General features: G+C 42.2%; 1 protein-coding gene and 1 long non-coding RNA gene across 4 annotated transcripts in view; one reads left to right on the top strand and one right to left on the bottom strand.

Moving 5' to 3' along the window:
- LOC118213903 (aryl hydrocarbon receptor-like) overlaps positions 1-18205 on the bottom strand; it is a 56254-nt gene extending 38049 nt beyond the window's left edge. Inside the window, exons 1-2 of the mRNA XM_035393127.1 lie at positions 17869-18205; positions 1829-2016 (exon numbers count right to left, since the gene is read on the bottom strand). Coding sequence (XP_035249018.1) covers positions 1829-2016; positions 17869-17927 — 247 coding nt within the window. The 5' untranslated portion in view covers positions 17928-18205. The remainder of the gene's footprint in view (positions 1-1828; positions 2017-17868) is intronic.
- LOC118213904 lies at positions 7210-21991 on the top strand. Of its 3 annotated transcripts, none has more exons than XR_004762543.1 (4): positions 7210-7515; positions 18192-18301; positions 20616-20994; positions 21740-21991. It is a non-coding gene; the product is annotated as an uncharacterized LOC118213904 (long non-coding RNA). The 3 variants fall into 3 exon arrangements; XR_004762544.1 differs by lacking the exon at positions 7210-7515 and having other exon boundaries at positions 18221-18301; positions 20616-20847; positions 20921-20994; XR_004762545.1 differs by lacking the exon at positions 18192-18301 and having other exon boundaries at positions 7211-7515.
- Positions 21992-26212: the final 4221 nt, after the last annotated feature.

The raw sequence follows: 26212 nt of genomic DNA on the forward strand, positions 1-26212 counted from the left end.
AGCAGCCTCCTTTTTTTGGTCACGGTCTGCCGGCTTGCCCCAGCCAGAGGCGAAATCAGCTTTCTGCTCGTAATTGCTGCTATTTTGGTCGCGCGGAGAACAATATCAGGAAACCGGTCGAGGGCAGAGCGGCTGGCACGGCTGACCCCCGGACAAACTCACACGGCAGGGCTAATTATGGCTGGGGCCCGGAGGGACGGGGGGCCCCATTTTTAACCGTTGTGGGGGTTCAGACGAACACAACATCAAACGGAGGGGTTTAATAGAGGCCCGGACAATGCGTGCCAACTTCCCGTGAGGAAAGGGAAGTTTCAGTCGGACCGTGTGACCACACCAGGTCAGGGCACCAGGCACTGAACCCCCCCCCCCCCCACCCCGCTTGACTGTCTCCTTCCTCTTCTCAACACCCACACTTCCATTCACCTTCTCTTGTCTGGAACGGCCCATTTCCTGAAGACAGGGGTGTAGAGAGGGGCAGAGTCTGCCAATCCCAGGCAAAAGGATCACGGTCAACAAAATGCGATACGCACTCAACGCAACACCTGCTGGCTTCAGTTTGCGGCCTTTCTGTAGATATGTTTCAGACGCGGAGTGGCTTCTCTGATTGGAGTGTAGCACAGTGGGTAAGGAACTGGGCTTGTAACCGAAAGGTCGCAGGTTCGATTCCCGGGTAAGGACACTGCCGTTGTACCCTTGAGCAAGGTACTTAACCAGAATTGCTTCAGTATATATCCAGCTGTATAAATGGATACAATGTAAAATGCTATGTAAAAGTTGTGTAAGTCGCACTGGATAAGAGCGTCTGCTAAATGCCTGTAATGTAATGTAATTGAAGGTGAACCACTTGCGCAATGTTAGATTCCTGGCGTAAGCCACACAATGGTTTTCTCCCCCCCCCCCAGTTCACACAAGAGTACAAACAACTTACAGACTCCCCTTTGGGGTTGAGCAGATAAATGTGTGTGTGTATTTCTGGATGACTGTGGTTGTTCTGAATCAGATGTGACCACTGTTGAGAAAATGGCGATTTTTCCAGTCAAGGTCTCTCTTCTTTCGGGTTTGGCCAATCACAGTGCACAGGAGAAAACTGCATAAATACGTTGGGTCCAAAAACACCAGGGGGTGAACAGCTGTTTGGGCTAGGACTCAACAATGAAGAAAAATATTATTGTATCAGAGAACAATGCTTAATTTTATAATACCAAACAACCCAAAAGGTCTGAATCATAGTTCAGCAAAATTACTAACATAAAAGCTCTGACTGTACTAAACATTTATGGAATTAATAACAGACAGATAGACTAATGGGCAAGGTTTGGTGGGTATTCACAAACTACAAACTAAACACAACCTAGTCAGCGACACCCTCAGACACCCCAGAAACACAGACCTCGGGGTTGGGGGTTCACCTGCAGCAAGGTACAGCAGACATTCCACATCCCACTCATTTCAAACAAAGACAGGAAACTGGGGAAAACTCCCCTCCGAGCGGCTCGCAAAACGAAAACCTCTCCAATCAGGTGCGAGCGCAGGGGGGTGGGGGGGGGGGGAATGGGGGGGGGCGTGTGGGGTGGCTTGTGGTGCAAAGGACGGGTGGAGCTAGCGTTTCGGCGACGGACCGCACGTCCACGCCTCGTTAGGCTAACATCCGCCTCACGTTAGGCCCGTGTACGTGTAGCCAGCACGCTCACGAACACGGGCGTGTCCGACGCCCAAGCGAAGATACGCGTTTGCTTTTTCAAATGAAAGTTACGTGTCTGCGCTCTGAGATTCCGGCGTTCCCGCCGAGGGGGGGGGGGCGCGTCCGTGCGGACGGGACGGAACTCACCGCCGAAGAAGCTCTTGACCTTCAGGTAGCCGACGCTCAGCCGCAGCACAGACAGCTTGTCCAGCCGGGACCGCACGTCCTGCGAGAAGGGCAGCAGGCCGGTCAGCCGGTCCAGCTCCCCGTTCAGCCGGTCCCGGTGCCGCTTGGACGGGTTCGACTTGATGCCCTCGGGGGGCGGCGGCTTGGGCCTGCGGAGAGAGAGACGAGCGACGAAACGCCGCGATCCCGAAACTGAGGTCAGAACAGCCGGCCGGGACATTTCTGCTTCACAAGTACATTCATATAGTGACACCAACGGAGACACAAAGTGACTGTCTTTGAAAAAAAAAAAAAAAAAAAAAATTTAAATAATCACTACAGAATTTGTACAGAATGCAAAGGGTTAATATTTATCTAAGCCTTATTTATCACCCTTGAGTGTATTTCCCATCAATCCTGCCAGGTAATTCATGTTTTAAAGGGGAATTCCACCATAAGACAATATTAATATCATTTAACAGATCAAGGCACAACCGATGAAGTCTCTTTTTGTGGAATAATGCAACCGTGGAGAAGTTACTGTTCAGTGAGTCATTTCACTCACTTCTAAAGGCTGACAGCAGGACGTTTTTACTCTTAATTGTGCAGCCTGGTTGTAGAAAACCTTCCACTTGATTCTATTCTAAGCCTGTCAATCTCAACTTGAAAGTTACAAAAAAGCATATGTAAAAAAAAATGCTCAAATGTCTTTTGATACAAGATAGAACTAAAAAAAATATTTCCCATTTTAACACGGAAGGTTAGAGGTCACTTCCTCAGTCGGTAAATGCAGAAACAAAACAGTCTTCTTATGGACAGATTTTCACACATCACTGTCAATACATAAAAGAAACAACAGTAAACCACCTGACAGTGATTAGTTTAACAGTAATATTTTGTTGCTTATATGTATGACATCCATCGCTGTCCCTAATAATGTCAACATTTCCTTTTTCTATTTAAAATATTTAACATTGTAGAGCAGAACGACTGTTTGGACTGGTTGTCAGTTACTTTTTTGGTAGCTTCCTGTACATAATAACTTCATGCATGAAGATATGGCTAGCAGCCAAGTTGGGGACAGAAACTCCAATGAGAACTGAGGAACGATCAATTTGCCTTCTCCATATTGCATTAGTCAACTTCCCAGCTGTCAGTCAGCTGCCGTCTAGCTTCAAGTCACACCATGAATCAAGCTGTCGCTCTACCACAGGCAACTACGTGTTAATCCAAAAAAAACGTAATAGAGAAAGGGAATAGCAGGGACTCATGTGGCAGCATAAATTAGCACTGAGAGATAAGGGCGCCTTAAAAAGTACTCTGCGGAATGCGGAATGAGGAACACGATGCACTGCTATCCCCCCCCCCCCCCCGGCCTTGTGATAAGTTGAGATCCAATTACATGGAGAATATAAAAAGAAGAAATAAAATGCCGTTTGAAAAAAGCAGACACACGTTCACGTGAGTTCGTCGCATAGGGTTGTCAGATTTAGAATATGCCAGAACCAGACAACATGGCGGGGGGGGAAGGTCCGACATATCAGGGAAGGAACCCAAATTCAAAAAAACAAAGACCTGTACTTATCAAGACAAAATCAAGGCCAAATATAGGCCTAGATTGAATCACAGGCAATAACTGTATACTGAATCACAGACGATAACTGAGTTTCTCCGGAACAATGAAGAGCGCACTCTCGCACGCTTGCGTGAGAGAACAGTTTTTGTTTTGTGAATGAGGACGCAAACCGCAGACTCGTGAATGCGACGAGAAGAATGCGACTGTCGTCAGTCGCGCGAGCCGAGCGAAAGGCTGATCCTCACGCGCTGCTCGTGCGCGCTCACCAGGCAGCCCAGCCCAGCCGCTCACGGCGCCCGGAGCGCCCGAGGCAGCCGCCCGTTCCAGCGGTGAGCGTACGCACACGCGCGGCTCCCGCCAGCGCCCGAGGCTAGCGCGGCTGAGCTACGCGGCTGAGCTACGCGCCAGACACTTCCTGTTCTCACCGCCGCAGCCAGGCCAAACACACGAGCTCAGCTCAGCATGTATTGACAATATGTCTCAAGTTTTTTTAATCCATTCGCGCAGGGTTTGGATGTTTTTTCCCTTCAGATGAGCTCAGAATGATACCCAGAATGCTTTGCAAAGGTTTTTTTCCTGTATACGTCTTTCAATATGCCTCCTAAAGAAATGAATTCATAGATCACGTCATCATGCAATTGTGCCTCTTATACAGTACTGCACTACAGATTTATTTCAAAGCATTGAATCAATTTCCTAAGTTATGGGCCTATGTGCTATATTAAAACTTCATTAGTTTTTGAAAACACTGCCAGTCCCATTGTTTGTTCCAAGTTCACTTCATTAGTTCCCTTTCTGGATTATGTAGTGCAGTGCGATGACTGCCATCCCTGTAGACAGGCGAAGCCCACGTTTCGAGTATAAATCTCAGTCTAGACACGTCATTATTTTCTAATTAGGCACAGATGCTTGTCAAGTTCCAGCCTGCTGCAAACTCCGAGAGCAATGTCACGGTCCCGGTTGCCAAGGTGACCAGGCGGCTGCTTCTGCGTCATCCTGCTGTCGACGGTGTCACGAGGAGTCGTGCTCCTCTAGAGCATGCACCTCCTCCTACGTGCACCTCCAGAGCATGCACCTCCTCCTAAGTGCACCTCCAGAGCATGCACCTCCTCCTAAGTGCATCTCCAGAGCATGCACCTCCTCCTAAGTGCACCTCCAGAGCATGCACCTCCTCCTAAGTGCACCTCCAGAGTAGTGCACCTCCTCCAAACATTCTCCTCAGGAACAAAGCAGTTCCTCCTAACTGTTCTCTGTAACACAGGCCACAGCACCCCAAAGTCAATGAGATGAACACTGGGACCAACTCTGCGGTCAAAGCCAGTGTCTAATAATCCAGGAGGTGAATGTAGGTTTTCTGTGTAGGATCTTCATAGACTGTTAAAACTCTACATAATGACGAAACACATACATCCACAGATACTAAAAATGACAGGTTACGAATTCAGATCCATTTTTGTACAAATATAACCAGGTGTATCATATGTTTTTAGGGCGTCAATACCCAGAAATGTCTTGCTTCACAACTTGCTTCACAAGTTTTCTGCTTTGCTCACATAAAGTGGTACACAAGCTTTTGGGCACCCCTGATCAAGCTGCATGTTCCTTCCTTGCAGAATCCTTCTAGTTCAAAAATAGTTTTAGGCCTTCTTGCATGCACTGCATGTTTCAGAACTCCCCACAGATTTTCTATATTATTATAAGTCTGAAGACTGTGAAGGCCATTCTAAAACCTTAATCTTTTCTTCCTTTAAGTAGTTAGTGGAAGTATTTTGCGGTATATTTTGTCATTGTCTTGCTGAAATGCCAAACCACTTTTAAGCATCAATTTCTTCACTGACTCTGAGACATTAGTTTCTATGATTTGTTGACATTTAGTTAAATTACTGTACCACTGGCCGCCACACAGCCCAGAATACTAATAGAGCCACTCAGGACATGCTTAACGACCAGCAAGATGATATTTTGTTCAAATGCTTCCCCATTTTTCTCCATATGTATCTTTGGTGGTTGTGGCCAAAATAATACATTTTTGGCTTCATCAGTCTGCAAAACTATGTTCCAAATGTCTCTGGCTTATTGAAGTGTTTTGTTACATACAGTACTTCAGACACAGACTTTTGCAATGAGATTGCAGGGAAAGTTTCCTTCTGACAACTTTTCCATGCAGATGAGGTTTTGGGCAAGAAACACTGCACGCTATTTGAGTGTCTCTAAACCTTTTTGCAGGCCCTTTGAAGTGATATGTGGATTTTGCTTTGCATGCCCAAACAGTCCAAGAGCAGTGCTATCAGAGACTTTTCTTTCTTTCTTTTCTTCCAGACCTAGCCTTGGCTTTGAATTTGAATTATGTTTCCGACAGTGGAATTTCCAAGCTAGGAGCACGTTGATATCTTCTTAAAACCTTCACCTGCTATGCAAGAGTCAATTATCTTTATTTTCAACTCAGAGGTTGCTGTAAGTAAGCAACAAGGGTTAAAGTTAAAGTATTTCAACAACATTTCATTCAGCAACACTTGCCATGTCACCAGGGGTGCCAGAACTGCTGCTTGCCACTGTAGAGCCTGACAGAACTGATCCAGCTCAAACTTTCCCGCTTGAACTTTTAGTAGAAGCCACCTACAGGCCTGAGGCAAGTTAAACTGTAACTGGACCCAGAAACAGACCTGAATTATGCTTTCTCTGAAACAAAAGACCATGACCGAAGGGGACAGGGGGACACGTTATAGCCGTGAGCTTCTCACACACCAATACTGTCAACACTGGCGCACTGCAGCACCCTTACATCATCACGCACACATTTAAAAACGCTCTTATTTCACAGCACGAAAACAGGAAAACCAAACGCCGCTTCTCTTGGACTCCGTATCGCCAAGCTCCAATTACGCGGCAGAAAGGTACCCTGGGAAATTATCTCGGCCTACTCAAGGTGGGTGGTGGATCACCGCACATGTCCTTTGAACAGTTTGACCACCACCACTTTTTGTTTTGGCAGCACCAGCAACTCAATTAACTATATTTATAAAGGCGGGGTATGGTCCTATACAATACATGCTGTTCCCTTCCAAAGCACATTCCTACCTGAAAGAACTCCCAAAGATAACACTGGTACTGGTTAGCCGTATAGGACTGGTTTGTGTACTTTAGTTTGAGGGAGGGGTGTGCGGGACGGTCTAACTCAGCTCCATCTGGCCTGTGAAAATCCTACAGGAAAACCTGCCGCAGAGACCGGAAGATTTATGAACCAGCCGAGGCAAAATACAGGAAGAAAAATGACTCATAAAAATAAATTAGTTGTGTTCTACATCAATCAGTGAGAAGTCCAAAACATTCTTACTTCCATTATTTCTCTGACAGAATTGCAATGTAATTACAGTGTGTGTGTGTGTATACATGAATGAATTTGTTTTTCATACTAATTTTATTTTAAAATTATAATGACAAAATACTGGTATTGATGATATGGAAATAACTATACCGGAATAGGCTTGTACACCGTATGCTACCAGTTAAACCGCACAAGACGACAAGCATGACACGCGTGCGTGGGTGCATCTATATATAGAGTGTGACACCACCACATAAATAGTCTTTATTATTTCTTTATATTATCTGCTCAAAACACATGTAACACTTATCTGTTGATAATATGTTCCTATGTTACCATATTGGCCATCTGAAATGTATAATGGTAAACTGGTCATCATTCATGTACACTAAAACTTCATTCACATGTATCTATTTTACTCTTTATTATGTTTCAACTTTAATGTGATGTATTGTCCGCTTAAGAGATTCATAAAACGAGAGGTGATATCGGGGATGGTCCTATCTTTACGGGAGGCGTGTGTAGAGCCCCGTGATCGATCACCTGTTCCGTTTCGAAATACGGCGGCAAGCCGGATATGTACTCTGTGTTGTTGATAAAAAAATAATAGAAATAATAGCTTATTCTGGAGCATCGCGTTTATACAATTGCTTTAAAGAAACCATTACAGTCTTCGTTTGGAATTGGACACTGGAATCACTTGTTCGGGTGATTCACGGATTCCCACGGAATGCATGGATTGAAAAAGACGTACATTTCTCCAAAGCGGTGAGTTGTATACAATTAAGAAATAATTTCCTTGTTTTTGTGGATTGCTTTTTTTCCTCTTCCTGTGGATAATTTTTGGATGACTTGTAATCATTTTTTTGCTTTGGCTGCGTCTGATTTTTATTCTATTTTTAATTATTGAGGCCTATAACAAAGAGTTTGTCTTTTACGTTGTCTGGGAGCGCTAAATCATGGACTGTTTTAGACAATAAGCGAATAATCTCCACGAATTTACCAACGCATTACGCGGCATTACGTGGTATTCCCTCATTCATTCATCCATCCCTTCATTCATTTTATTCATACTTGTTAATTCATTCTGTAATTTACACATTTATTCTTATGCTCATTCCCTAAATCTTGCATTCGTTCTATCATGCAGTCATTCATTTTATTAGAGCAATATTTAAAAGTTCCCATTAGTGATAACACAGTAGTCATCCAGAAGGTAAGGGGCGCTGGTTGTTATAACTGTTTATGTGAGTGCATGTGCATACATGCCTTTATGTATGTGAATTTTGGGGCAGAGGAGGGTGATGGGAATAAAATGGTACAGCTACAGAGGGTAAAATACTCTCCCTGTGCAGGTCTGTACATGCAGTGAGATCTGCAATCTTCACTTTAACAAACTTTTCACGTTTAAGAAGTATAAACATGGCTGCATGAAAGTTTTAAGCATCAATGACGCCTTCAGTGAGATTTCAATCAATCAACATCTGCAACCCAAACACTGCTGGGGAAAAAGAAAAGATTGCACCCCCCAAAACAAACACAGCTTATCACTCTAAACTTACTGAAAATAAGCTGATTAAAAACGGAACATTTTCTCACTCCATTATTATAAAGCCTGATATACTGCAGTGTCAAAATTCCAGTGGTACTAAACTACCTATGTGTACGCATCAGATCAAGATCCGTTCTGACGACACAACTGACTGATGTGAGGCCAAAAAAAACCCCACAAAAAAAAAAACAACTCAGCACAGAAATAACCTGCTTCTGAGGCTCAAACTCAGACATACGAAAGAAAAACAATCCTCTAAACAACAGCACCAAAAGTTAACCAATGTCCAAGCGATGGTCCTCTATGAATAAAGTCTAATTACAATAATAAACTATTAATAACCAACAACTAAATGTTAATTAGTCATGGTTGTTATTATTTATGTATTTGTTGTTATTGTAGTTGAAAAATAGATGACAATTTGCAAAAACAACTGCGGTAACTTGGGCTATTGATAAAACTGTTTTACTTTATGTTGGCACTGACACACCTGCTGTGCACACAGTGAAGTGAGAAGAGACAGTGGGTCCCTATGACGCAGTGTTACTGTGCACACAGTAAAGTGAGAAGAGACAGTGGGTCCCTATGACGCAGTGTTACTGTGCACACAGTAAAGTGAGAAGAGACAGTGGGTCCTTATTACGCAGTGTTACTGTGCACACAGTAAAGTGAGAAGAGACAGTGGGTCCCTATGACGCAGTGTTACTGTGCACACAGTAAAGTGAGAAGAGACAGTGGGTCCCTATGACGCAGTGTTACTGTGCACACAGTAAAGTGAGAAGAGACAGTGGGTCCCTATGACGCAGTGTTACTGTGCACACAGTAAAGTGAGAAGAGACAGTGGGTCCCTATGACACAGTGTTACTGTGCACACAGTAAAGTGAGACGAGACAGTGGGTCCCTATGACGCAGTGTTACTGTGCACACGGTAAAGTGAGAAGAGACAGCGGGTCCCTATGACGCAGTGTTACTGTGCACACAGTGAAGTGAGAAGAGACAGTGGGTCCCTATGACGCAGTGTTACTGTGCACACAGTAAAGTGAGAAGAGACAGTGGGTCCCTATGACGCAGTGTTACTGTGCACACAGTAAAGTGAGAAGAGACAGCAGGTCCCTATGACGCAGTGTTACTGCGCACACAGTAAAGTGAGAAGAGACAGTGGGTCCCTATGATGCAGTGTTACTGTGCACACAGTAAAGTGAGAAGAGACAGTGGGTCCCTATGACGCAGTGTTACTGTGCACACAGTAAAGTGAGAAGAGACAGTGGGTCCCTATGACGCAGTGTTACTGTGCACACAGTAAAGTGAGAAGAGACAGTGGGTCCCTATGACGCAGTGTTACTGTGCACACAGTAAAGTGAGAAGAGACAGTGGGTCCCTATGACGCAGTGTTACTGTGCACACAGTAAAGTGAGAAGAGACAGTGGGTCCCTATGACGCAGTGTTACTGTGCACACAGTAAAGTGAGAAGAGACAGTGGGTCCCTATGACGCAGTGTTACTGTGCACACAGTAAAGTGAGAAGAGACAGTGGGTCCCTAAGACGCAGTGTTACTGTGCACACAGTAAAGTGAGAAGAGACAGTGGGTCCCTATGACGCAGTGTTACTGTGCACACAGTAAAGTGAGAAGAGACAGTGGGTCCCTATGACGCAGTCTTACTGCACATCGTGTGCAGTCGCGTCCTAATAACTGCGTGCGCTCTGGACTCTACCGATGTTACAAAACAGGAACAGTCAGAGGGCTCCATGTCCCGGTCGGCACAGGGCCCAGTTTGGTAACTTGGGGACTTGCCGTGCTCTGAAGTGGGAGGAGAGGTGCTGTCGCGGGCGTGTCAGTGAAGATCAAGCAGCGCACTTCAGTTTTGGTGTCGGCGCAGTCTGCGATTCGCGCCCGCGCCGCCTGCCTGCTCAGATCAGGCCAAGTTGCTGCCCCGCATACAGCGAGTTGGTAACTTTGGGGCTTTCCCAGTCGTTGCAGTGTGATCATAACCTATTCAACCATTTTCTCAGATCATATGCAGTCCAATTTTACTTTGATATAAATCCCCCGTGCAGGAAAAATGCATAATTTTTAATAATCTATTTTTATAATGTTAATTCCTGCATTCATTTATGTTTTTAATTGTTTATGGCTGTTCTTATACTGCACTGTGATCCCGGGGTGCTGTATTCCACTCTGTTCCTTGCACCTGTCTGTTACGAGAAGAATGACAACAAACGCAACTTGAATTGATCTTTTCATTTTAATCATCTGACTGCAGATAAAATAACAGTTGCATGCAAGCTGCATGCATTAACTGCCATTAGGTAGCCTAAAAATAGAACTCATGAGTGGGTCATGGTATCTGAGTAGAATGTGGGCCAGGGCTGCAGAGTCCTGTTCCTGGAGATCTACCGTCCTGTGGGTTTTCACTCCAACCCTAACAAAGCACACCTCACTCAACAGCTAGAGATCTACTGTCCTGTAGGTTTTCACTCCAACCCTAACAAAGCACACCTCATTCAACAGCTAGAGATCTACTGTCGTGTAGGTTTTCACTCCAACCCTAACAAAGCACACCTCACTCAACAGCTAGAGATCTACTGTCCTGTAGGTTTTCACTCCAACCCTAACAAAGCACACCCCCACTCACCTGCTAGAGATCTACTGTCCTGTAGGTTTGCACTCCAACCCTAACAAAGCACACCTCACTCAGCAGCTAGAGATCTCATTGATCTTCCAATTACTAGAATCAGGCAGAATTTGATTGGCTACAACAGCTACAATAAACCACTGATACTATATTCAGCGTAATCCAGCCCATTTTCCCAGAGTGCCGTGCACCGTGAGCCGCGCGCTCCTCGCCTCCGGTCACAAAAATACGAAGATTCGGGGGACAGCAGCAGAGCACTCGTGCGCTACGCAACCGATTGCAGGAACTGCTGCATATTTATGCAATAAAAGGGAGCGTATAATTTCCCGACAGTGAAATTACAGAAAGCTGACGACATTTTCTTTAAGTCTCTGTAAGTGTGTTTTATCAGAAACCCCCCACCAACACCCACACTTCATTGCCAGTCCTCAGGTGAGCCAGGGAAACTCCTCACTCTCTGAATTTTCCCTCTCTAACTGAATTCCCCCCCCTTTCTAATGCTGCCTTGTAAACTGAGTTTTCCAGTAAAAGTTGAATGACTTCCTGACTTCGCCTGATAACGCATCACACATTTCATTACATGCCAAGGGGCCTTCAGGGACAGGGCGTTCTGGGACGGGGCACTCTGCAACAGTGAGCTTTTGGCAGTGCGTTCTGGGACAGTGCTGACCACTGATGTTTATTTTAGCTGATACCTAACACAGGATTACCAATGTGAATTACCTTAGTTAACTAGCGCTGGGCAATGTTTAAAAAATGTTTTAAAAAAATAAAATAAATAAATCATGATACCGTCATGTGAAACATGATGATATACAATCCTATGCCTTAACCTGTGCTACTGTCGTGTTCACACTAGTGTCATGCATTCATACGGGGTGTGTTTTGAACAGCGTTTGCAAAAAATACTAATAAAGCATATGAGCGAGCACCTACATTACTTAACAACTAGTTGTCCAGTGCTGCACACCCACTCCGTTGACCAACCGCAACCAAAGAGAAATCGGTGAAAATTTCAGGTAGCGACTGTGATTGTAAAACACGGTTGTCGCCCTTTTATACCTATACTGTGGGTGACCTTAAGTGGATTAAACAATGAGGAGTGACAACCGTACTGAGCCGCGGTGTGTACTTGGCCCCGGACTACCTTAAAACAAAAGACGGTCTGGTGGTTTTCTGCTAAAAGATCTTACCTCAGTAGGGGAAAACGGCTCCCGTGAGAGGTGAGAATGATACAGCAGGGGGGAAAGAGGGTATGAACACCCCCTTTGTTTAAAAATGGTGAGGAAAGGGGGGGGTTACTGCACTGGCTGGTCTCAAGGTCATAAGCCAAAGCCTTGCAGACACCAGGGACGATGACTGACCTGGTAAATGTCAATGTCCTGTAGACCAGGGACCAGTACACACAGTACCTGATAAATCCTCAGTACACTGTAATCACTTCCAACTGCACGATCTGTCCAATCCATAACTGGGATTCAAGGACAGTTTAAGGCTCTTTTTAAAATGGATTTGTCTTCATCTTATAAAATTTCCCCTGCAACAGCCCGCTACAGGATAATTTCGTCATGGAAACGTTGCAGTGCATAAGCATTATTCTAAGAACATATTCACCCCTCTCGACTATTCAAGTACTGTCTAATATCCAAAACTAATACTAAACCTGACAGATATGACTGTGATATACTTTACTGCGTGTGCAGAAGTGATGTCATATAGGGGGAGGGGGCCACAAATATTTCGGGGGGGGGGGGGGGGGGGGGGAGCACAAATAAAACTATGAAAAAAGCCAGGAGAGTTTACAGCAGTGGTTCTCAAACTCGGTCCTGGGGGACCCCTGTGTATGCTGATTTTCATTCCAACCTCAACAGCAATCCCAGAATTTTAACAAGCTGTTAATTTTTCTTAATTAGGTGCTTTTTATGTTTTAGAGCTGGGGCCCCCCGTCTTATCCAGAAAGGGCCAGTGTGGGTGCACACACCTGATCCTGATTCTACTAATCAAGGTGCTTAGCAGTGACTCTAGTGATTGCTTAGTAGAATCAGGTGTGTGCACCCGCACTGGCCCTTTCTGGAACCCCAGCTCTAAAACATGAAAAGCACCTAATTAAGAAAAATTAACAGCTTGTTAAAATTCTGGGATTGCTGTTGAGGTTGGAATGAAAACCAGCATACACAGGGGTCCCCCAGGACCGAGTTTGAGAACCACTGGTTGACAGCATATGGAGGTACTGCCAGGTTCTGAAGCATGGATTATCAAGATACAAACTAATGCAGCCTGAGAGTATTTAACAAATGTGTGTGTCTAAGTGTGTGACTTGGGCCTGTCAGTGTGGCACTGAGAAGATCCCAGATGCCAGATGACACAGTGGTAAGGATACTGCATGCTGCACTCAGACATAAATGCAGGGATACTGTAGAATCAGATAAAAGGTCAGTGTTTATTGACAAAAATTGATGCCTTCCAGGTTGTTAACCTCATTTAACTCCAAACACTCCCCGCCCCCCCCCCCACGCACACAAACACACGCTTCTTTTTCCGTCCCACAGCACGACCTGACTGAACTGGAAATAGCTGAGGTCACACCACAGAATATGGACACAATCAAAACGAGACCGATGACGTTTATAAACAGTGTATCTGAGACAATTTTTCCAGTGTGATTAGAACGAAGCTACAGTGTAGCTTAACTGCTAGGCACAGTCACCTTACCGGTAAAAATACATTAGTAATATTTTAATTGAGGATACCGAGGGCAGAATTGGTCTGGATGTGGACATGGAAAATATGTTCCTTGATCAGCTCTCAAGTGTCAACCTATTGTGAACCCTCCAATAATGGCCGGGGCCTTAATTTACTTCAAGAAAAGAGCAAGAGAGTCTTAACTGGAGAGTAGGTTGCTACTGGGACAGGCCATTGTTTTCAATTAGGCTACACAAGGTCCGGAGTTGGCTACTACCTGTAGATGTTACCCTTCTGAGCAGTGCCCTTTCTAGAAAACCATGCACGGGCTGGTGAAAGGGTGTTGAGGTTAAATTTAGGAGTGGCAAGTCCACGGCTATAGATTCATATGTTGGCTACTGTTGATACAATATCAACTTGTGATACCAGAAGCGGAAATGCATGATGAAGACTAGTTGCGTCACATCAAATATCTTAGTTACATCAACACTGAGCTTGCTAAGCAGCTTGGTGTAAATATGTGCAATATTTAGTCTATTCAATTTAGTGAGCATCCACAAGGTGCATTTTCATACTTAATAAAGGATCACATTTTTAAACCAGTGCTGTAGTGTAGATTGCTGTTTTCTGACAAAACGTATATGGGTCTCTCCAAGAAATAAGAAGGCTCCATTATTGAAATTTATGCATGTTAATATCATGTGGTTGTGTCTGTCTGAAGCACTGCTCTGGTCAGAATGTGTCAATATATTGAGCATGTAACTGACAAACACTCCGGCTGTTTTAATTGGATTTAGCAAAGCCTAATAATATTACCAAAATACTGATAGACAGTGCTTTGCTCACAAGCTAGTCGGTTGTGTGTTGCACACTACTAAGTGAGAACAATAAGTTACTGAATAGGGCTGAGCAGATGATTTGCTTGAATTAATTTCCCATGCATAATAAATGAATCAACTTCTTCTAAAAACCCTGACGTATCATGTTTCAGTATTGCTAACCTGAAAGAAACACTTTGGACTTTTTCAGCTTTGCCACAGAGAGTTGGACTTTTTTTTAAAAGAAACTACACACTTCTCAGACTACACACCTTTCTACACGCAACACTTTACGCCACATAGCAGAGGCTTATTTAAAGAAAAAAGTACACACTTCTCTACAAACTACACACCTGTCTGCACTACTCACTTCTACATTCTACACATTACACACTTTTCTATACGTTACACACTTCGCCACAAACGTCATATACTACACGCTATACATGTCTCTACATGTTACACACCTCTCTACATGCTATACTCTATTCTGTTTAGCAGAGGCTGTTACTCAGAGCAACATACAATACAAACATAAGTGCAAATATCAAGGATCAGCATGCAGTAAGTGGACAGCAGCAAATAATCACAGGCTCTGTATACAACAAAACAGAGAAGTTGCACGTAATCAGCCATTATGGCTGGTAAAAGTGCTTGAGAGGGTTGGCGTGGAGGGGCAAGGTACAGTCTAAAGAGGGGGGTCTTCAGTCTGAGTTGGAAGACGGACAACAACTCTACTGTCCTCACTGCCATGCGAGGTGCTGCACACTTTTCTACAGGCTACACAATTCTCTACATGCCACACACTTCCCTACGTTACACACTTCTTTACGCACTACATGCTACTCCACACACTAAACACTTCTCTACAGGCTACACACCTCCATGTACAACACACTTCTCTAATCTACACAACACTGTCTTCCCTACATATTGCACACTTCTCTTAAAAACCAATAGGCTATATGCCGTCAGCCGAACATTCTCTAAAATACCTCAAAACATTTTGGCCCAACAGAAACCCAGCTGAGCAACCGTTCAGTAAGTCTTAAGCGAGCCTGATGTCTCTCTGTGTGCGCGAGAGGGAGAGAAGGGCAGGGAAGTGTGCTTGCTTCCAAATCCCTTTATACAGACTCCGCTTGGGAGTGTGAATGCTCTCTTTGTGTTCCACATGCAGACACCAGACCCAGCAATCTCAGCTCCCCGCTGGCACACTCAGCCTTCCTCACGAGTACCACTGTGGCAGCACATTATCAAGCAGGGGCCTTGACTTTCACTGGCACAGCTCTGGTCCTCATGTTTACGAACACCAATAGCAGACTCCAAAGGCAATAAAAAGCCTAGAATCAAGACTAGACACTGAAAACTCTCTTATACCTGCACAGAAGAATCGAATAAACACACCTGACTAATCAGAAATGCCTGTGAAGCCATATGTCCCACACATTATGGTGTCCTGAAATGGGGGGGCTATTTATAGAAAGTACTGTACTTTCAGCATGATGAAATGAAAATGTATAAAATGCCCAGTAATAAAAGCTGAGAATCAGCACTTTAACCACATTTTAATTTTTTGGTTACATAATCTAAAAAGGGTACTGTAAATTATGGAACCCCCCCCCCCCCCCCCCCCCAAAAAAAAAAAAACATGTAGTTGGACAAGGAGCCCAGAATGTGATTCAATTTAAACTTGGTAGTTGTTAAGAGCTACTGTCTACTGTACAGTCCAGCGATCAAATGTCATTCCGTCAATTTGAAAAAGAAAAATGGTTGGAATGTCACTAAACCTATAGGCCCCACTCAGCTAGCAGTGAGCTTGGCCAAAAAGTGCATGCAGAAATTCATTCATCTTTACAAACTCAGTGCCTTAAAGACAACCTATTAAAAGTCAGTTTTCTTTTTTTCTTTGGGGGAATAGAAAAAATAGGAATATTTTCTGTCAACAAGTCTGCTCAATGCATTTTACAAGAAGTCTGTTGAATCTGTCAGCCTGCTTGATTCAAAAAACAACAATAACACACCACAGTCTGTTTGAGACATGTGTGAGTGAGAGAGAGGGAGTGCGCATTTGTGTGTGTGTATAAATGTTATACTTTTTCCTGCATTGCTCTATAATATGTACAGCAATGCTGTAACCTCTGTGGAATGCTGTTGAATAAATAAAGATCAAAGGCCAGATATAAAACTACAATAGTGGACCGGTTTCGGGATAGCTCAGGTGTTTACAACCTTGACTAACCTGACACGCGTTCCCAAACATCCAGACAACAGTCCGTTCTTAACTTTCATTATCCAGGCAATCTTCAATTTAAACTTCAGTGCGTGTGCAAAAACAAACCAGGGTAACATCTAATAACACCACACAAGCAACCATATCTAAAAAACTATTACCTATCATGGTACCCCACATTAGAAATGAAATCAACGCACTACCAAACTACCATTTTTATACCAGAAATTCCCAGTATGGACAGCTTAATCTAAAGTCTGCGAGACAAAACACAACAAAAATAAAGCACTTACAAAAAAAACTAGAACGGCCATTTTATGGCCAGCATTGCATAACTTGTTTGCGTGACTAAAAAAAAGTTAATTTTAAAAAAAAAGAAGGAAAAAGGGTGTTCTCACAATGAGAAGAAACCGTGTATCAGATTACAATAACATACTTCTGGCCAGTACCCCCGCTCCCCCCTCCCTCCTGTAAGCATCGCGTGAGAGCACCACCGACTCTCAACTTGATTATGATTAATGCAAGAGTAGCCTACTATTTCCACTCCCAGACCCAAGCCACACACCACGGTTGCCTCTTAAGGTAACCCGACAAACTGGAGAAAGCACATCTCTTGCAGTTACTCACATACAGGCCATATTAAAGAAATCGGCATATTACACTGTCGGTGTGTTTACAGTGTGCGTGTGTCCACGAGTGTAGACACATTGTGTATTATACGATATTCTCAAACCAGTCTTTCCAATTAAATATATACTTTTAAATCAGTGATTTGAATAAGTCCGACTGCAACAATTTTAGGTTTATAGTAGGCCTAACTAGCCTTTAGAAATATAGAATCATTGGTCCGGTTTCCGGCTTAGAAAAGCTACAATGCACAGAAGCTATGCGTAGAACAGAAATTCATTAGGAAAAATATGTTGCATGCAAGTTCAAAATTAACAAAACGCTTTAGAGAACTAAAATAAACTGGATTGGAATGGCTTTATAAATAAGTGATATTGCCCTTGTCTTCAACTAGATATATACACAAAACCTCAAAATGCCCTGCAAATTATATTCTGTAAATATAAGCAAATTGTTGCAATAGTTCTGTTCAATATACACGTTCTTTACACTGCGTTCGACCAATAAAGAGAGCCATCAGATGGACGTACAGGACATATGGGCGGTATAAATCAGTCACCTTCGCGACTGAAAACTTACATTTTCTGAACGGGCTTCTTCCGTTTCTTAACCGCGTAGATCCCAGCGTTACCCGACATGATGACCTTCGCTTTTAAAAGTCTTAAAAGGTCTGTCTACCGAGCTCGCCTTTGCTTCCTGGCAAGCGACTTTCGGAGAAACTGTACGCAGTAAACCCAGATATGATAGAATCCACGAAGACCGTGAGTGAGCTACATGCAGATCCCCTTATAGCGAGGATCTGTCATATCCACACTCTCAGAATTGCCCTGGTCACTGCAAGCGTAAATCCAGAGCAGCGGACAGACGAGAACTTGTGTTCACTTCTTCCTTTCTTCTTTTAGCTGTCACTTTCTTACTGCCTGAAAACTAACCCTACTCGATATCTTTGAGGCCTGGTTTCCCTCCGCTCAAACCAATCCGGGAAAGTATAACAGTGCTGCTCTCGCTGCAGGTAAGATTTGGCGATCGCTATTGGTACAAAACTTTTACAGGAACCTATTTGCATAAATGGGACTTTTTAAGGTGGACTGACATCGTCAGTATATTGCGAGAATGCAGCTCCCTCCGTTGGTTGCCTGCGTATGAACTGGCCCAGTCGTCCTCGCTTTCGTATAGATTTCAGTGTGCACACTCCGTAAGCGCATTCATCAAGAAACGTATTCCAGTGGACGGATATGTGAGGATGAAACAATGTAAATTAAACGGGTAAACACCTGCATACGCATAGTAGCTACAGGAACAACCCCTTCAAAAATGTGAGATACGCCAACTCAGGGTAGAACAAAAAAAAAAAAAAGATTATTGATGGTCGTAAAATGATTTTACGGCGAAAGTCCTTAAATTTAAAGGAAGTGTCACTGGAGGAGAATTATTCAGCCCCATTTGAAAATGGAAATGAGGTTGGGCACAGTGGCACTGCACAAACACCAGGCACCATAGCGCATGAGGGCATTACAGTTTATGGGGAATGGGTAACCAGATTCAAAAATTTATTCAAGGCACTTGTGGGTTTTAACAGAAGAGGTGATGAAGAATGAGAGCATTTCACTCTTTCATTCCACTTCTAAAATGATTGACACCTTCTGTGCTGAGATCCTTGACAAAACAAAATGTGTGGTCCATGCATCTTTCCAAAGGCATGGCATTCGAGTGGATAATGTACAAACAAGCTTACCAAAATTGTTTCATTTTGATTTATTTTATTTGGTCTTTGTTCACACAAAAGGTCAAAAGATGGCAAACATCATGCCAGGGAGGAAGGTCAGGGCTGGAGCAGACCTCAAACTCGTGGCTAGGGGAGGGCCGAAGCCCCAGGGGAAAAAAACAGAGATGTAGAAGTTTAGACACTGTAGAAATTAGGAGAGCAACAATTGCTGAGTCAGATTTGTAATATGGAAAGCCCCAGAGCACTATGCTATGGCAGCACGTCTAAAATATGTGAAGAGAGGGGTGCACATGACCACGAGAGTGATCCTGGACTGGCAGTACCTCAACACGGCACAGAACAGAAAGCCTGAGCATTCACATGCAGGGGCAGAGCAACCACACAGCTCAAGGCACATAACAACTCTACGGTTCTGATTTACCCTTCCCATACATCTTTAACTATGGGACTGACTAAAGAGGTAGGTTTTGAGCCTACACTTAAAGATAGAGTGCGTCTGAAGCCTGAACATGAATAGGGAGATTGTTCCATCAGACAGGACCTCTGTGAGAGAAGACTCTGCCTCCCATTATTATTTTAGATATACTTGGGATTTTCAATTGGCCAGCACTTGTGAATGAGTCCATCTTGGAGTAACTCTCCAGGATACTCTGGAGCCAAACCAGATTTATACGTAGGAGAACAATCTTGTCAGTCCTAAATTTAACAGGCATGTGAGCAACGGACTAATCTGTTCACATTTCTGTGTTCTTGCAAGTGCCCCCGCTGCCACATTCTGTAAGTTTCACAACTTTTCAAGGCTGAATTATTGCAATCAGATAATAAGGCATTACAGCAATCCAACCCAGATTACTTACAGGATGGATATTCCAAACAATTGTTTGTTGACATTGTTCTGGATGTTGTTGTCACTAAACTTGGTGAAGTACAACATATCTGCAATATTGAAGTAGTCAATGTACTGTACTTGTATATTTAAATATTATAGAAAATGATTTAAATATTCTAGAAAATAAACTTTTTTGTAGAAAATTGTTATTTTTCACTAAACTATGCAAAGAACACAGTAAAGTACACCGCCAAATTGAGCTCAAACAGGAAATGACATCAAGAAATTTACTTGAAGTGAATGTTTTGACATCAAAACCATGTCGGCGTCCATCCTAAAAACTGAACCTACAACCTCGGAATCCGATTACATTATGATCATCATGCTGTACATCCTGGATCACAAAATATATATCACATTTACACTTCGGTCTATTGAAGTCAATCATTACAGTAAAGCTAATTATGTGTTTAATGCTGACAAAATCTGATTCTGAAAGAAGCAGTCATTTGTTTTTAGCAAGTAGAAGGGTGAATTCATAATGATTATATATGCTAGATCCATACATCCTCTTATTACATTTTGCTTAAATTATATCTGATATTTTGTCAAGTGCAGTCAGTAGACATGACTATGCTTGCGTGAAGATGAACATTTACATTTATCTATGACAGATAAATGCATTGTGCAGGACTGACTGAAAGGCAATTTCACTTCTTACAGAATGCTACCGGTTCATTCTAAACACAAAGCGTTCTCTTATCTTTACAGGTAACTTTCTTCATCTACTGCCATAAGGTGTTCAAGTTTCATAAGGCTTAGCGTGGGGATGGTAGCTGGACAGAAGTAAAGGAGGGATCTGTTTCCCCCGATACCGGAATCCAGGCCCATTAATCACTCCCAGATAAGCCGCAGCATGTTCTCCACCGACCCTCTTGTTCTTTTTCGACAAGCATTTTTCTTCATTCTTGCTGATCTGTCGTCTTGGACATTTGACTTTGAGGTGGGGATTTTATTCCAGTATTTTCTGGAATATTATTCTGCAACTGAGAATTTTATTTATTTATTTTGTACAGGCCTGGTATTGGTTCTGGAGAAGCAGCTTGTCAGTAACATTTTGTTCCCACAGAAGAAGGGCTACACCAGTCTAGTAAGTGTGAATGATGGTTGCTTGTTCTATGGTGAAACGAAAAACAAGCAGGCCACGAGACTGTCCATGATGATGGTGGAGAACCACTGATAAAAGGCTACAGGGAGGAAATAAAAGATTTAGATTTACTTAAACACAGTTTTGGTTGAACTCAGGAGCTTGGAATGTTTGATAATGAAAAGCGGTCCCAGGAAATGCATTAGCAGCTAAATTATCTTTATGTCCCTAACAGATAATGTGCCACCTATTCCATGTACTCACCTGTTGTTTAAGCCTTTCATTTGACAAGATTTAGAGGTGCTAGTCACGAGGTTATGTAATTTAAAAAAAAAGCAAAAATAATGAATCATCAAAAGGTTGGCGCACAAAATGTTTTTTGTCTTGGTTGTTTTTATTCAGAACAGAATGTTTTTCTTACATTTAGTGTTGCAGCTAGTTTTGAAAGATCACCCAAAGACACAATACAGCTAAAAACAAAAGTGAAATTACAACAACAACAACATTCCATTTTCAAAGTGAGATAAAATGAACAAAAGAACACAGGAAGATCAAATTGGCATGGCAACGGACAAGGAAGGATGTGGTCATTTAAAAGGATAAAACTATTTTATTTTTTAATGATTTTTATTATTATTATTATTATTACTATTATTATTATTATTCAATAAAAACCTAAAGCTAACAAAATATTGTGTTTAAAAAAGCTTTAAAACTGAAAAATGTCTGTGCTTTTCTAATGTTTAAGGAGGAATCATTCCAGAACTGGGAGGCCCTCTCAGAGAAACATCTATCACTTCATTTTTGGCTTGGAGCTCGGGATGGCAAAATCTCTCTGTGAGGACCTGAGTTCTGTCCCCGTGCTGAAAGCCCTAAAAGTTCAGAGATACAGGCCAGAGAATGGCCATGCAGACTTTTAAAAGTGATTCATAAAACTTTAAATTCACATTCTAAAAGCAACATGAAGCCTACGCAATAAAGCCGGGATTTGGATAATGGGTGTCCTTGAATATGTGTATTATGTTGTCTTGCTGCTGAATTCTGAACTAGCAGGAGTTGACATGTCTGCTTAAACTAGATTACAGAGAGCTGCAATAGTCTAATCGAGAGGAAGTATAAGCATGAATGTGAACCATTAGTAGCAGTGTAGCACATTATCACCTCCTAGTGGATGAAATAAGTTGAGGGTAGTCAGACAATACCGTAGCAAGACATATGCTGGTTAACAAACTCCTAACTATGGATGTATCAAAAATTATTCTGTTTTGTGTGTCAAAAAGTGCTTTTGCATCAAGTGCTTGTCTGGCTACTGTTAGACTACTAAGGAATTCTCCCTGGAAAATGTCAGATCGCTGTGTATTAATTGTACCATCTGTTGTTACAAGCAAGTCTGTGTTCTGTTAATACAGTCAATACATCAGAAAAATTGGCTAGATGTGATCTTGCCCTGTTGTATTAATATTAATGCCACATGCTGTAATACATATAAAACCTCTCCTAGAATGAGAACAGTATAACAACATGAAGTCAGTCTAGCTATGAAGTCATCAACCTGCCTTGTAACAACTGTATTTGAAGTCTGTATGTTCTTGGATTTTTTATGATAAAGCAATATTTTTTATTGGTTTATGAAACACCACAGTCCTACATGTTTGCCAGACCTGGGCCAATTACAATGAGTATTTAAATATTTTTATTTGGAAATGCTAATCTGTGTTTTTGAATATTTTCATCTAAAATAAAATAAAATGCTTGAATTTGAAAAATTCCAAATGCTATTTGGAAAAGATAAAATACATTGCATTTGAGTATTTAGAATACATTCCAATACTCTTTGAAATAATAAATCACTTTAAAACTTCAAATACTATTTTCAAAGTGCAATGTAATTTTATTACTTAAGGAAAAAAAAAAGAAACCTGAAGCCTCTGGTATTTGAAATTAAACTGTACTCATAGAAAAATATAGGTTCTAAGGTTCTTTGTAGTTCTGCTAATATTTTAAGGAACCTCCAAAGAAGTTCTACAAAAAAATCTGATAATGATTAAGAAGCAAGGCGAACAGCTGGCAACATATGAAATTAAACAGAAATTTATTCTGCTCTAAGTAGACTCATTTGTTTTAAGAGTGTACTTAAAAACATTTTTCTTTCTTTTTTAATGAGAACTTTTCAAATACTTAATAATTAAACTCAAATTACTCAAATAATTACATACAAAGTACATATAAAATAGGAATTTTTTCTACCTTTACAAAATGTGAAGTATTTGAAATATTTTAAATACTTTTCATGTTTGGCTGACATTTGAAAATGCTTTTCTGCATTTTCAAAAACTATTTGCAACAAATACTTTGCGACTCCACATTCAGAAGTATGTCAAATAAATGAAATATGCATTTGACGCAGGTCTGCTGTTCGGTCCCGTGAGAGATGCAGGGGCTCACTGTATTCCGTGGATGTGACTCATTCCGTCGCTGCATTAGCGTTTGGGCCGATGACTCAGCCCGGGGCAGTTCTGTCCCGAAATGACCCCGTGGGTGCAGCCCAAACGCAGCAGGGGAGGCTTGGATGGTCTGAGAGCTCAGCTGGCTCTGGGACCACAGTGATCAGCCTCACACTCCACTTTTAAGTGCAGTTCACTCTAACAACAACACTAGCCTACGTCCGCTATCAGCAGTGACTGGTAACACTCACCCAGAGAGTGTGGTCCAGATTAAGGGTCCCATGCACAATGGTTTTTACAGGCCGCCCTGCTAGATCAGCCCAGGTAATACTTGCTTAACCCCCTTTTTGAGACCGATATGGAGACCCAGTGTTGCTGGATCATGAGGAGCTTGACTGGCCTAATGGGAAACTGGAAGAGCCACCGGGTTACAGAAAGAACCCAGTCACAAAATAACAGTCGCAAAAACAACCCATTCACAAATGAACAGTCACAGAAATAACCCAGTCACAAATTAACAGTCACAGAAAGAACCCAGTCACAAATTAAGTCACAAAAAGAACCCAGTCATGAATTAACAGTCACAAAAAAAACCCAATCTCAAATTATCAGTCACAGAAAGAACCTAGTCTCAAATTAACAGTCACAAAAAGAACCCAGTCACAAATGAACAGTCACAAAAAGAACCCACTCACAAATTAAGTCACAGAAAGAACCCAGTCACAAATTAAGCCATAATAAGTACCCAGTCCAAATATAGTAAAACAAAAGGAACCCAGTCACAAATTCAACTCAGTCTTGGAGGTGAGACTGTAATTAAGACTTTAATTTACAGCAGATGTTGAGTCCACTCTGGCTTCACATTGGGAGGCGAGACTGTACTCAGCCTTTATGTCACAACAGGATGTGAGACTGCTCAGTATTTACAATGGGATGCAGGAGTCTACTCATGATTTACAATGGGGAAGTGAGACTTCACAATGGGATTTGAGACTGTACTCAGAACCATTTCCCTTGTATCTACATCAGTTTTTGCAGTCTCAAAAAAGGGCACATTGTGTAAAATTTGAGTAGGTTATTGCCTCATTGTTTGAAATACAGGCAATTTTGTTGATTGAGTGCTATGCTTTATTGGAAGAACAGAGTGAAACTTCGGGAATTGTGCAGCAGACATTGTTCTCTTCCAGTAAACCCAGAGCCAGGCCCATGGGTCTTCTTCATTTTGACAGGCGGCCTTATGATGTCCATGAATGGACCAATGTCGCTTGAGAACATCATCAAAATATGTGGACACAGGCTCACGGATGGACAAATTACACTATAGACATCTTGAAAAGATATGCCTACTTTGCATCTCTTGGCTTTCCTTAATAACATTTAATCTGAAGAACTGGCCGGTGCTTTCTGGTAACTGGAGACAGATGTTGGTGAGTTTGTGTGTGTGTGTGTGTGTGTGTGTGTGAAACTTATATTTACATCTTTAAATAAACTTACCCTTGTTGTCTACTTGTGGATTTTTCCAAGGCTTCTGCAGGGTAGTAGTTGCTCCAGGTTGTGATTCATACTTGGCTACAGTGGTTTGTTCCTCACAGGCATTTGACTAACCTTTGAATGACAAATCTGTTTTTCTTCTCATTGATGTTATTAGTTTCAGTCTTTTGAAGTTGAATAGGATGTGAGTTATGCTCCTTGTCAGAAAAAAAGAGTGATTTAAACCATAAGACTTTGATTACTTTTCCCAACTCTGAGAGATGCATCATTTGCTTTGAAGTAATCTTTCTTTTGAACTCTTTTTGTTCTCGGTGTACTTTCAATGGATGCCGTACTTCTCCCAGCAATTTAATGCATGGTCATATTTGCTTTCAATCTTTATTTTGTTTTTAGAATTGACCATTACTACAATGTACAGGGTTGCTCTCTTTTGGGAATAAATGTCTACTTGTCTTCTCCTTGCTCTGCTGCCATAGCGCCATCCGGTGATGGTCCTCCTCCAAAAAATACTCCATTCTCCCTGGAGTCCTTCAGCTTGTTTTCTACAGTCTATGAGCTTAGCTCATATGAAGATGTGAGCTAGACTCACTCGCCCCGCACCTTCAAACATGTTCAATTAAAATTTTTTTTGTTTTTCAATATTATATTGCCTGAACGCTGCTATGTATTATATGATAATAACCTTATTTATAAAAGTAAAAGATCCATTTGGAATTTCCTTCAGTGAGAAGCTTTTACATAGTTACACCCCCATTTAAGTAGAGCAAGACTCAGGCCGTGTCCCAAACACCAAATTCGCCTACTACTGAGCATACATGCTGTATACTACTTGTACTGTATGCTCAATAGTTGACAAGTGAGCTGTTTCAAACACGGCCTTGAAGTTGATTTTGTCAGCACTTTCCAAACACTGCTGCCATCTAGTGGCAGTCCTATTCTTGTATACAAATACAGCTCCAGTTATGCATGCAAGAACTAGGGAAGCTACTGATGAGTCAGCAGCCCAGTCTGGAAAAGTGCTAAATGTAATTTGTAATTAATTGTTTGTGTCAATGCAAACATGTACGGCACTGCTATAATCAATTTTTTTTTTTCCACAAATGGAGAGAACAAATACTTGAAGTTGTATAGGATCACTGTTTTGTTTGGATGCTTTTGATATGCCTGTTTGAAGTTACCAAACTGTTTATTTCTGATTGCCTGTGCCATAATTTCACTGAATACCATTTGGCAAAGTTTGTGTTTGGATGGTATCTAAAATATCACAAAGATCACAGATTTTCTCC

The sequence above is a fragment of the Anguilla anguilla genome, chromosome 15, assembly GCF_013347855.1.
Source record: "Anguilla anguilla isolate fAngAng1 chromosome 15, fAngAng1.pri, whole genome shotgun sequence".
NCBI classification, from domain to species: Eukaryota; Metazoa; Chordata; class Actinopteri; order Anguilliformes; family Anguillidae; genus Anguilla; species Anguilla anguilla.